General features: G+C 43.4%; 1 protein-coding gene across 1 annotated transcript in view; it reads right to left on the reverse strand.

Annotated features, from left to right (window-relative positions):
• Positions 1-10: 10 nt before the first annotated feature.
• The window catches only part of ccnq (cyclin Q), a 12,356-nt gene continuing 81 nt past the window's right edge, over positions 11-12,285 (reverse strand). The window contains exons 1-6 of the mRNA XM_083770226.1: positions 11,813-12,285; positions 6,771-6,954; positions 5,308-5,440; positions 3,854-4,072; positions 2,118-2,213; positions 11-534 (exon numbers count right to left, since the gene is read on the reverse strand). The exon at positions 11,813-12,285 is cut by the window's right edge and continues 81 nt beyond it. Coding sequence (XP_083626352.1) covers positions 2,124-2,213; positions 3,854-4,072; positions 5,308-5,440; positions 6,771-6,954; positions 11,813-11,945 — 759 coding nt within the window. The 5' untranslated portion in view covers positions 11,946-12,285 and the 3' untranslated portion in view covers positions 11-534; positions 2,118-2,123. The remainder of the gene's footprint in view (positions 535-2,117; positions 2,214-3,853; positions 4,073-5,307; positions 5,441-6,770; positions 6,955-11,812) is intronic.

Genomic DNA, 12,285 nt, shown 5'->3' on the forward strand with positions numbered 1-12,285 from the left:
TTTTTGAAAAATCGAAGAGCGACTGACATAGAAGACATTTTTAGAATCTGATCTCAGGTCAGAATGGAAAACTGTCAGGATGTAGAAGACATTTTTAGAATCTGATCTCAGGTCATTTTTGTTTGATGCGGGGGCGGGGAGGGGGGCAACACAACACAGCCGTCAAACAAAAATGTTTTGTCAAACCATGTGACTTCCATTGGAAATGCATGGGGGGGGGGGGGGGCATAATGGCCATTAAACACGGACAAGACACAAGACAAATGTGGTATGCATGTTGCAACAGTGTGAGTGAGGCCTTACCGTTACTGGGGCATTGGGGCAACATAACCTCACTCTCTCACACACGTACAGTATACAGGCATACATAATGCATGCTGCGCACACAAATACACACAGGCATGTACGACATATACCGTATGTGTGTGCACAGACAGGCACACTTCAGCATGAATACACCTGCAGGCACACCATTAGTGGGGTCACACATACACGGCAATGACCTAAACCCCATCCGTCCCCCTGTGGGCTGGCGTTAACCCATTCTGAACGGGAACCCATTTTGGTGTTAGCACCATGTTATGCTTTAGCTATTGAAAAATAGCAGATCTACAAGCTCATAGCGCGCCACTCGGTGGCGCGCTATGAGCTTGTAGATCTGCTATTTTTAAGTGGTGCAAACCACTTCTACATCCAGCTTACAATGTCCGTGTGCCTGTTTGTGTGTAAGTATGTGACATGGCTGCCACCTGCTGGACGCAAACGATACAGAGAATGCCATGGAAGAGGGAAACAAAATCATAAACACACACACACACACACACACACACACACACACACACACACACACTTCCAGACGAGAGGCCCCCTTCCCTGCGATACAAATTGGAACGATACAGATAACCAATAGACGGGAGTTGCACCACTTGGCTCACACTGGTGTGATTTTTCAATAGCTAAAACATAACATGATGCTAACACCAAAAGGGGTTCCCGCCCAGAATGGGTTCAATGTTTGTTAGGAGTCTCTTATATTTGTTTGTTGTCATATACGTTGTTTTCCCCCTCCTCCTGCTCTAGATCTGCATACATACAAGTGAGTTCTTGCTATACCACCACCCCAAAAGACAGATAAGACATCACAGACAATCAAGATGACATCTGTAGCTCCGTTCAGCCGCAGACACTGGCAATCCCAGTCCCTTCGAGTCACTGCCAGGGAGTTGTCACTTATCAGCACCAGGGGTAAAAACAATGCCATCGCAGAGCGCTTCTCCAGGTAAGAATCCAAATTCACTCAAACGTTCAACCTCTTGTCTCTCTGCCTCACTCTCTTAAACGGCTTACTCACTTACTCATGTTGTCTCACTCACCCACTGATGCTTGCATTTTGTCTATTTTGTTTTTTCCTGGCAACATGCTCTTGCTTCTCTGCTGATTCCTAGTTTCCACAGAAGTGTTTATCCATGCTAGCATCAGCCCAAACCAGTTACTCGAGTTACCATAATTTGCTAATATATATATACTCTATCTGACACACACACACACACACACACACACACACACACACACACACACACACACACACACACACACACACACACACACACGGGAACCTCTGTGTTAAATTGTACACATTTAAACAAAAATCTAATATTTGGGAAATGTTTTAAGTAAAGTAACTTAGAACTTGCTTAAACAATTGCCAATAAGGTCTAATATTTCTACAATTGCTAAGACATCTGTATATATATATATTTTTTTTTTCTATATTTTTTTAATGACTGGGCTTTGTTTTGAGGGCTGACAGTTTCCCCTTATCTGCTAACCAAAGGTATCAAATTGAAATTACTCATAACCGAGATGGTTCAGTGCCAAATGCCTGTGTTTACTCTATCTCACCACTAGGCGTTAGTGCTGTTCCATTTCCAAATAGCAGATCTACAAGAACATAGCGCACCACCGAGTGGCGCGCTACGAGCTTGTAGGTCTGCTATTTTTTGAAAAATCGAAGAACGACTGTGACATTTTTTTATTAGGTTAATCAGACCAGTGTGTACTGTCCAGTGGAAACCTTGTATGAATCTGATCTCAGGTCAGAATGGGTTAACAGGGCGTGTCCTTCAGATACACTTGGCCTCCATGTCGTAGAGCTGGAGGAGGTCCGAGATGACGGCATCGATGTCCGCTTTGGTCATGTCCTCACACAGCACCTGCACACACACACACAAAGGAGTAACCATATATCCTGACCCCAGATCAGATTATAAAAATGTCTTCTGCATCCTGACAGTTTTCCATTCTGACCTGAGATCAGATTCTAAAAATGTCTTCTGCATCCTGACAGTTTTCTGAATGTTTCCATGTCAGTGGTTCTTCGATTTTTTTTTAAATAGCAGACCTACAAGCTCGTAGCGCGCCACTCGGTGGCGCGCTATGAGCTTGTAGATCTGCTGTTTTTCAATAGCTAAAGCATAACGTAATGCTAACACCGAAAAGGGGTTCCCCTGCCCAAAATGGGATAATTAAGCTGTTACTTACCTTAAGCTTATGAATGGGATGCCAGGTTAACCCATTCAGGGTCGGGAACTAGCCTGGCTGAAGCCCATCACACACACCGGGTGCGCAGCGACGCGGCACAGGCGTTGCCGCGCGGCAACGCCTGGCAAATAGAACGGTGGCGTATCGGAGCGTCAGGCGAGGCGTGAACGCGCGTCGGACGCCGCCGGTGTGCGATAGGTTCATTGAAAATAACGGAGGCGGCTGTTTTGACGCGCGGCGTTCGCAGACGGTGTGTGTAGGCCAGACCGAATCAGCCGTTGGCAAAAAAAAGAAGCCTGCCGGCGGACAGTGTTGTGTGACATTAGTCTGGCTTATTAGCCAGGCTAGGCGGGAACCCCTTTTGGTGTTTTAAACATTATGTTATAATTTAGCCATTGAAAAATAGCAGACCTACAAGAGATTGTAGGTCTGCCATTTTTGAAAAATCGTGAAAATGTGGCACAAATCTTTGAATATATTCTTTCAGAGTGAACGTTTTTAACTCAAATCTTTGCTACTGTGGGGGTCCCTGGAACAGCATAGTTTCCGATGGCGGCCGGCGGCCAAATACATATATTTTTGGGGGTCCTCGACGTGAAAATGTTTTGAGAACCACTGACATAGAAAACATGCGATTTTCAGAAAACTGAAAACAAATGCATTTTCTGAGAAAGCAGCATTTGTAAAATACACTTCTGTTTCATATGAGAGAACTTGTCTCCTCCAAACCTCCAAAGCATTTTTTTGATCAAATCAAATGAACTATTTATTACCTCACACTCAAATTCCCATTCTTACAAACAGTGTTGGGGAACGGTACGTTACATACAGTATTCAGTTAAATTCAGGATTACCGCAATTAAAAGGTATTCCCCTACGCTACAAGATTACCTTGTAATCTACCTATTAAATACGGTAGATTACAATGATTACGTCATAGATCGCCTAGATCGCCTCATTGGCCACCGCAGTTCATTGGAGCAACCTGTATCGCAACGTCAGATGCATTATTTTATTTGTTTGAGCTTGTAGGTCTGCCATTTTAGAAAAATCGTGAAAATGTGCCTCAAATCTTTGAATATAAAAGTTTCTTTCAGAGTGAACGTTTTTAACTCAAATCTTTGCTTCTGGGGGAGTCCCTGGAACAACGTATTTTCAGATGGGGGTTGGCGGCATATTACATATCATTTTTGGGGTCCTTGACATGAAATATTGAGAACCACTGATACAGAAACATGAGGTTTTTCAGAAAGAAATACATTTTTAATTTCGACATCAGGCCTAAATAAACACATACACACACACACACTACCTGCCACCACTCCTTCTCCCCTGCGGGCAGCTCCACCCCGTAGCTGTTCAGGGCTAGGTACAGCGTTGCTATGGCGATGTGTTGGGGCGCGTGGATGATGCACATGGGACCGTGATAGCAGTCTCTCAGCAGCGCCCAGGCGGTCTCCGCCACGGGGGTCCGAGACCAGGCGTGGCGGTTCACCAACGACCACACGGACGACAAGTAGTGTAGGAGATACTGTACAGAGACAGAACATCAGATATGTCAGTGGTTCTTCGATTTTTCAAAAATAGCAGACCTACAAGCTCGTAGCGCGCCACTCGGTGGCGCGCTATGAGCTTGTAGATCTGCTATTTTTCAATAGCTAAAGCATAACGTAATGCTAACACCAAAAGGGGTTCCCGCCCGCATGGGACAGACAGAACATCAGATATGTACATTTATTATGTCGATTACACAAAGCTACCGCTTTGTTAGTAGAATGTAGAACTTTAACCCATTTTGGACTGAGGTCGATTTGGAAGAAAAAAAAAGGCTTCTAAATCTTAACGTTTTTGTGAAAAACCCATGTTTCTGTGTCAGTTGGTGCTCAACCTTTTTCATGTCAAGGACAACCCAGAATTATCTCTATTGGGCCCACGGACCTAACCTGACGCTGCCAGATGGGGGCGTGTAGCAAGCTTTTTGGATCTGGCAGCGTCAGGTTACCACGGACCCCCCATCTCAAAATAAAATATGTAGTTCCACCTAGAAGCAAATATTTTAGTTAAAAATGTTCGCTCTGAAATATATATTAAATGATTTGCGCCAAATTTTAACGATTTTTCAAAAATAGCAGACCTACAAGCTCGTAGCGCGCCACTCGGTGGCGCGCTATGAGCTTGTAGATCTGCTATTTTTTCAATAGCTAAACTATAACAATGTTTAAAACACCAAAAGGGGTTCCCGCCCCAAAATGGGTTAAACTGCTAAGTGGGGCTGTTTCAAGCCATCAGAGTATTGCCATGTAATTTCTCTGATGCTTTTTGTCTGCCTCAGAGGCAGACAAAAGGTCGGCTCTTCGGTGCTACTGAAAATGTCTGACGAGCCGAAATAATCTCGGCACTACAGCGGTAAAAATAGGAGTATGAATCGGCCCTAACTCCTCCTCTAACATCTACACCTTCATCCTGAGAAGGTTTTGGGACGACGATAGCCAAGGACGACGACGGCCCCTCCATGTGTCGTGGAACCCAGCTACTACTACACACAGCGTGTCCAAAGGCTATCGGCGTCCCAGGGCCTCGTCAGGCCATTTGCTGCATGTAAACTCCCAGCTCGTGCTCTCCTCGTTTCTTGTCTCTCCAATGCACTCAATAAAAGGCAAGAAAAGCCCCTAAAAATCGAATGCAATACAGACACACACTGTTTACACACATACAGGCAGAAATAAAGAAAACATATCACAGACACACACACACACACACACACACCTTGTGCGGGTGTTGAAAAGCGACATGAAAGTTGAGTTGCCGGAGGATGAGCAGCTCGCACTGTATCACGCTGTCTTTGAGCTCCCAGAAGCCCTTGTCGCATTCCATTGGAGAACTACCACTATTGAAATACCTGGGGGGGGGGGAAGGAAAGGAAGGAGACAGTAATAAAATGGACAAAGTCAGGCGATGCGAGACATGACAAAACCAAACACACGAGGTAGCACAGTACGTTCCAGTGTTGTTTTCGTCGACTAAAACCAAGGCGAAAAATGTTCGTCGACTACCTCTGGCAAAAAACTACATGGAAACTAAACTACGATGACTGAAACTATAAGACTAAATATACTGACAATTTCGTCAACGAATAAAAACTAGACTAACATGTTAGGAAGGGGACTAGTGGACGAGAGATCCAGTACAAGTCATTTTTGCAATTGGTTGCATGCTGAAAATAGCCGAACTACAAGCTCACAGCGATCTACAAGCTCACAAATTGGTTGCATGCTGAAAATGGCCGATCTACAAGCTCACAACGTGTCGCAGCTGAGCTTGTAGATCGGCTATTTTCAGCAAGTGTAAAACTGTCATTGAGACGGCATCAAGGCCCACCAAAATACATTGTAGTCGACTAAATCAACTGTAGATTCCGTCGACTAAAATCTTATGACATTTAGTCGACTAAAACTAGACTAACATTCTATAAAACTGAATTAAAGTAGTCCATCTGAAGAAAGCAAGGATTATACAGAGACATTGGAGATGGAGTCACTTGGAGGGGGGGGGGGGGGGGGGGGGGGGAGGGAAGAGGGGTCCTATGTATACATAGAAATGCCGTCTATACTGTACTGCTTTTTCCAAATAAAAATAAATATTATTAAAAAGAAACTGAATTAAAACTATTCAAAAGACTAAATGACTAAAACTAAAATCAAAATTTTGCTGCCAAAAACAACACTTGGTACAGTACGTTCGCCTCCAACAACGAAACCATGTGAAACGTCTTAACCCATTCTGACCGGGCACCCATTTCGGTGTTGGCATCATGTCATGCTTTAGCTATTGAAAAATAGCAGATCTACAAGCTCGTATCGCGCCACCGAGTGGCGCGATACGAGCTTGTAGGTCTGCTATTTTTCGAAAAACCGAAGAACGACTGACATTTTTTTTAGAATCTGATCTCAGGTCAGAATGGGTTCGTCAGACCAGTGTGTGTCCAGTGGGAAACCTCGTATGAATCTGATCTCAGGTCAGAATGGGTTAACCCATTCTGAACGGGAACCCATTTTGGTGTCGGCATCATGTCATGCTTTAGCTATTGAAAAACCGAAGAACGACTGACATTTTTTTTTAGAATCTGATCTCAGGTCAGAATGGGTTCGTCAGACCCAGTGTGTGTGTCCGGTGGAAAACCTCGTATGAATCTGATCTCAGGTCAGAATGGGTTTTAACTCGGTTTATACCTGTGGCTGACGTTGAGGATGTCCCTGGCCCTGAGGTGCTGCTCCTCCACCTTGCCGGCCAGGTAGACGCAACTCATGGCCACCAGGTAGGGCTCGTACACCTGCACGCTCGCGTGCTGGAAGAAACGGTGGTACAGGACGCACGCCGTGGCCACGGGGACCGAGCTCATGCCCAGCCGCACTCCTGGAAGAGGAGGAGGAGGGGAGGGGAGGGAGGGCGAAGCGAGAGCATGACGTTCAGACAGTTGTCGTTTTTGGCAGCAGATTTTAGTTTTAGGCCTTGTCCACACGTATCCGGGTAAACGGATAAACGTAGGTTTTTATATGCGTTTTTGGTCCATATAAACGCATCTTTTGGAAAACTCCTGCCACAGTGTATTTTTTTTTAACTCCGCCTGTGTGTTCCCTGTGTGGACAATGTAAACGGAGCTTTGCATGGGTCTTGCCATTGGTCATATGGACAGAGAGATTTAAAAAAAAACGTGTCGTATGGACAGAGAGATTTAAAAAAACGAAAACGAAAAAGCTACGTTTATGTAGGTGTGGATGAAGCCTTAGTCATAGGTCTCTTGAATAGTTTATTTCGTTTGAGTCACATTTTAGTCACCTGGAATGTTTTAGTGTTACGTCTAGTTCTAGTCGACTACTTATCATAAGATTTTAGTCGACTAAATCTACGGGTGATTTAGTCGACTAAAATTTATTTTGGCGGGTCTTGATGCCGTCGTAATGACTGATTTTGCACTTGCTGAAAATAGCCGATCTTACAAGCACATCTTGTGAGCTTGTAGATCGGCTATTTTCAGCATGCAACCAAGTGTAAAATGACTTGTATTGGATTTCTTGTCCACTAGTCCCTTCCTTACATTGTAGTCTAGTTTTTAATTTGTTGACGAAATTGTCAGTACCGGTATATTTAGTCTTAGTTTTATATTAGTCATCATAGCTTAGTTTTCATTTAGTTTCCATTTAGTTTTCATCAGTGGAACATTTTTCGTCTTCGTTTTAGTCAACGAAATCAACACCGATGTCAGATGAGCTTTTTTTTGTCACCTGAAATGTACTTATTGCGACTGCAAGTCACAGTTACTATGAAAACGTGCTGGAAGCCTGTAATGCTTCCATCCGTCACACGCTCTGAACGCAGAAGCAGTCACTCTTTCCTGTAACGCTGCTACCTGTAATGCTGCCCTTTTCCTCCTCGCGTGTGCTTTGAAGAGCCTTGGCTTGTACGTTTTCATGCTTTAGTTGTACTTATGCTGTATTTTGTGCGAAAGTGCATTGAGAAATGTCCTCAGAAACGGCCTTGTTTCTGTACATTTCGAGAGGTTTATTTGTACGGAGGCATCCCCCAAAGTGACAGGAGCGCAGCTTTTTCATATCGCGTCAAATAAGAACTGTGTTCCAAACGTAAACAAATGATGGCTGTGGTTTGACTCATGTGGATTAAAGAATCAACTGACTGAAAAGGGCCGCTTTTAGGGTAGATCGAATGGTGCCGCCGCACAGGGCGCCCTTTTGGTGTTTTAAGCATTATTTTAAAATTTAGCTATTGAAAGATAGCAGATATACAAGTTCATAGTGCGGCACCGAGTGCCGCTCTACGAGCTATTCTTGAAAAATCATGAAAATGTGGCGCAAATCTTTGAATGTATATTCTTTCAGTGAACATTTCAACTCAAAACTTTGCTTCTGGGAGGTCCCTGGAACAACATATTTTCAGATGGGGGTCGGCGACCAAATACAGATAATTCTGGGGGTCCTTGGCATGAAAAAGGTTGAGCACCACTGACATTGAAACATGAGTTTTTCTGAAAACTGTCAGGAAGACATTTAGAAGACATTTGTAGAATCGTCCACAGGTCTAAGTGGGTTAAGGAGTCATACTGGTATGATGCATGACCACTACACAGCTAAATCCTGCGTCAATCTATCCATTTGTAACTCAGTGTACAAATGGAACCAAAATTTACCTATTCCATTTGGTACAGTAAAAGTGATATTATTTTGTTTCAATGAATGTATAAAAAGCAAGGCTTTTGCACACCTACAGGCGACAGGTGCGTAGGAGGGTACGGTGCCCCAAAAATGAAAAAGGAACAAACACTGTCTTCAAATGCAGTGACCAACTTTTATTCAGGGTAACGGCAACGTAAAGATAGCCTGATGAAGGCCGCATAGGCCGAAACGTTGCCGTTTACCTGAATAAAGGTTGGTCACTGCATTTGAAGACAGTGTGTGGGTGTTTGTTCCTTTTTCGTTTCAATGAATGTTAAATAGTCTATAGTGTGATAGTAATCATTGCTATAGTGTTTGAGCATAAACATCACGTCTCCAGCTCTTTCTTTAGTAAACAGGACATACATTTAGAGGGCGGGATACCGATTTCAACCAGTCAGGAAGGAAGGAAGGAATAGAACTCATACAGGATACTGGATAAACAAGTGAAATTGGAAGTGATGACACAAAGAAATTAGCGGACTTTGTTTTTGTAAATAGGTCACTTAGTTAGGGAAAATTAGCTTAAGTTGTGGCAAATCTGGGAAGGAAAATGCTTACCACTAGCTTTCTTCACAGATGTGTTCATGAAGCTGTCTACTATCACAGAAACATTTGTTCCAAGCCAAATCAAAATTGGGGTACACGGAGGGCCTAGGATAAATGCAGGACATTATGAGCTTCTGAGGTGTGTAAATAGGTTTCTTTTGGGGTGTTGAATCTGTTCCAGCCATTACCTTTCGGTAAAAATGACTTCCTGGCCATACAATTGGCTGCTTTTGTATGTCCCAAACATGCATAATAACTAATATGTCACCTTTGTCACCAAGCTTCCATCCATTCTCCAGTATGTACTGGAGTATGAATGGAAGCTGCCAATCTCTGGTCTGGATATAAGCTCGGAGAGAGTGCTGTGCTGCTGCTCCTGTTGTCGGGGGAAGTTTTTCAGTTTCGATACTTCCAGTAGCGGCCTGCTTGCTGAAGATGTCAAATCTCCAGTCCCCAAAACCTTCGTGCGATTTCCCATGGAACATGAACTTGAATAGTTCACAGCTGGCTGTGATGATGTCCTCCTTGTTGGCTTGGATGTCCAAAACGTCCATAGCCCTCTCCACTTCAGTCTTGGATGTCCAAAACGTCCATAGCCCTCTCCACTTCAGTCTTTCAGAACTACTACCGCTACTGGTAGTATCAAACCAGAAAAACTGCCCCCCAACAGGAGCCGCAGCACAGCACTCTCTCCGAGCTTATATCCAGACCAGAGATTGGCTGCTGCTGCAAAGTCCATCACTGGATGTACAGTACATCCAGTGTACCACCACCAAGCTTCCATCCATAATGTACTGGAGTATGGATGGAAGCTTGGTGACAAAGGCTATGAGTCTGTACCGTCAATGAACAGACCCCATCACACCATATCTTCTGAAGTTAGTCTACTCAACTATGAGGGGGAGTGTAGTGTACACACTGCATTTTAATGCACAGTGCATTTACACTGCATTTTCTGCTTGTGGTAACTGCCAAGCTAGATGACAAGAGCAGTGAGGGAGATGCCAGGGAGTTGGAAGAGTATAGTTGTATGTTTATTCATATTTGTAATTATTGTTTACAAAAGCATACTTACATTTTAGCACCTTAGTTTTGTATTATGTGTTGATTTTTTATATTGTGATATCATAGAGCCATGAAATTCGGCACATTCATTTCCCCCTTATTTTACCGTTAATTGTTTTAAAGGTGCGACAATGAAGTCTTTCTGATTCTGAAAAGAATAAATCAGTTAGATCCATTAAATATTGTCCATCTACTTCTGTTTCAACAGTTAGTTTCAATTAAGATGCATTTGTGATATATTAATAAAATGCTTTTTATATTTTAATATGCCCCCCACACCCACACACAAACAAGAAAACACCATAGTTATCCATTGAGATATGCATAAAATGGATTATTAGTTATTACACTAGTATGTCTGGGGCATACAAAAGCAGGCATGGCCAATTTTATGGCCAGAAGTCAGAGAATTAATGGTTGGAACGGATTCAGCACCCCAAATAAAACCCTATTTACACACCTCACAAGCTGATATTGGCCAATTTTAAAATGTCCTGCTGCCCTCCGTGTACCCCAACTTTGATTGGCTCCCATAAAGTTTCCCAAGGGAGTTGGCTTTTTCTGTGATAGTAGACACCTTTATGAACACATCTGTGAAGAAAGCTAGTGGTAAGCATTTTTTCCCCCCAGATTTCCCATAACTTAAGCTAATTTTCCCTTATTAACTACAAATATTAAGCCAATAAATGAGCTTTTTTTTCTTCCTGACTGGATGAAATTGACAACTCAATATTGCCAAGTATTTCTTGTTCTCTCTAAAAGACAAGACATTAAAATGTTTGCGTTAGGGACAAGATGACAATGTCAATGGCCTTTTTAAAACAAGCATTAAGCTAAAAACAAACATTAAAACCTGTAGGCTAGCGCCCCTCAAAAATCACACCTGTGTGAAGTGAGAGGCGCTCTTATAATCAATAATACATCTCATTCTGGCCAATCACAATTCCTCACTGTTGTCTTCAATGTCAATATTTGTTTCCACAGACCCTCAAAGCTGGACATATGAGGTGCTATAAGCGTCCCTCAAAAATATATATCACAGGCAGTGATATATAGCAGCTAAATCATCATTTGGAACCAAATGGACCCTTATTATGAGGTCTGTAACTCAGAGAGTAACGGGTCCATTTGGTTCCATTTGTACACTCTCAGAGTTAAATTAGCATTGATTTTACAATATAAATTGGGGGTCCCAGAGATAGAAATGCTATTAAATAGGGGTCCGTAGACTAATAGGCTAATATGCATGTCAAACTGGGGGTCCTTGGAATTAAACGGGTTGAAAAATCACTGCTAGAGCCATAAAAAATCTTCTCTCATGGGGGTCCCTGGCATATCTTTTCAAATGGGGTTCCGTGGTTTAATTATAGTGTCAATGTGGGGGTTGACATGAAAAAGTTTGGGAACCAGTGGGTTTAGCTATAGGTTACCTGTCTCCATGATGAACCGACACACGCGAAAGTGCGTCTTGGTGTCCCTGGAGAGGCCAGTCTCTGCTTCCCCGGCGGACCCCCTCCTGTCCGCCGGGGGGCGAGAGGATGGCGACGGCCCCTCCATCATCATGATGTGTCGTGGGGGAACCGAACTGGATTCCACAACTACACGCGCGTGTTTCTTCTTTCGTGAAGAAGATGTCTTGGGAGAATCTGAACGGAATCGAGCTAGAGATGATTCGGGACACTGTGCAGACCGTGTCTCATCTGCACCATGTTGCACACGACCCGACAGACAGGCAGCAGGACATCCCACCTGTACCACAACCACACACACACACACACACACACACACACACACACACCACGCTGCTCAGTCTAACGTCTCCCTGAAAACGTAAGATTATGGGCTAAATAATAAAGAAAAAACACCAACTAGGCTTTAGTAAACTATTTATGCTTTCCAAGAT

This window comes from Protomyctophum parallelum, assembly GCF_964188405.1.
Source record: "Protomyctophum parallelum genome assembly, chromosome: 7".
Classification (NCBI taxonomy): domain Eukaryota; kingdom Metazoa; phylum Chordata; class Actinopteri; order Myctophiformes; family Myctophidae; genus Protomyctophum; species Protomyctophum parallelum.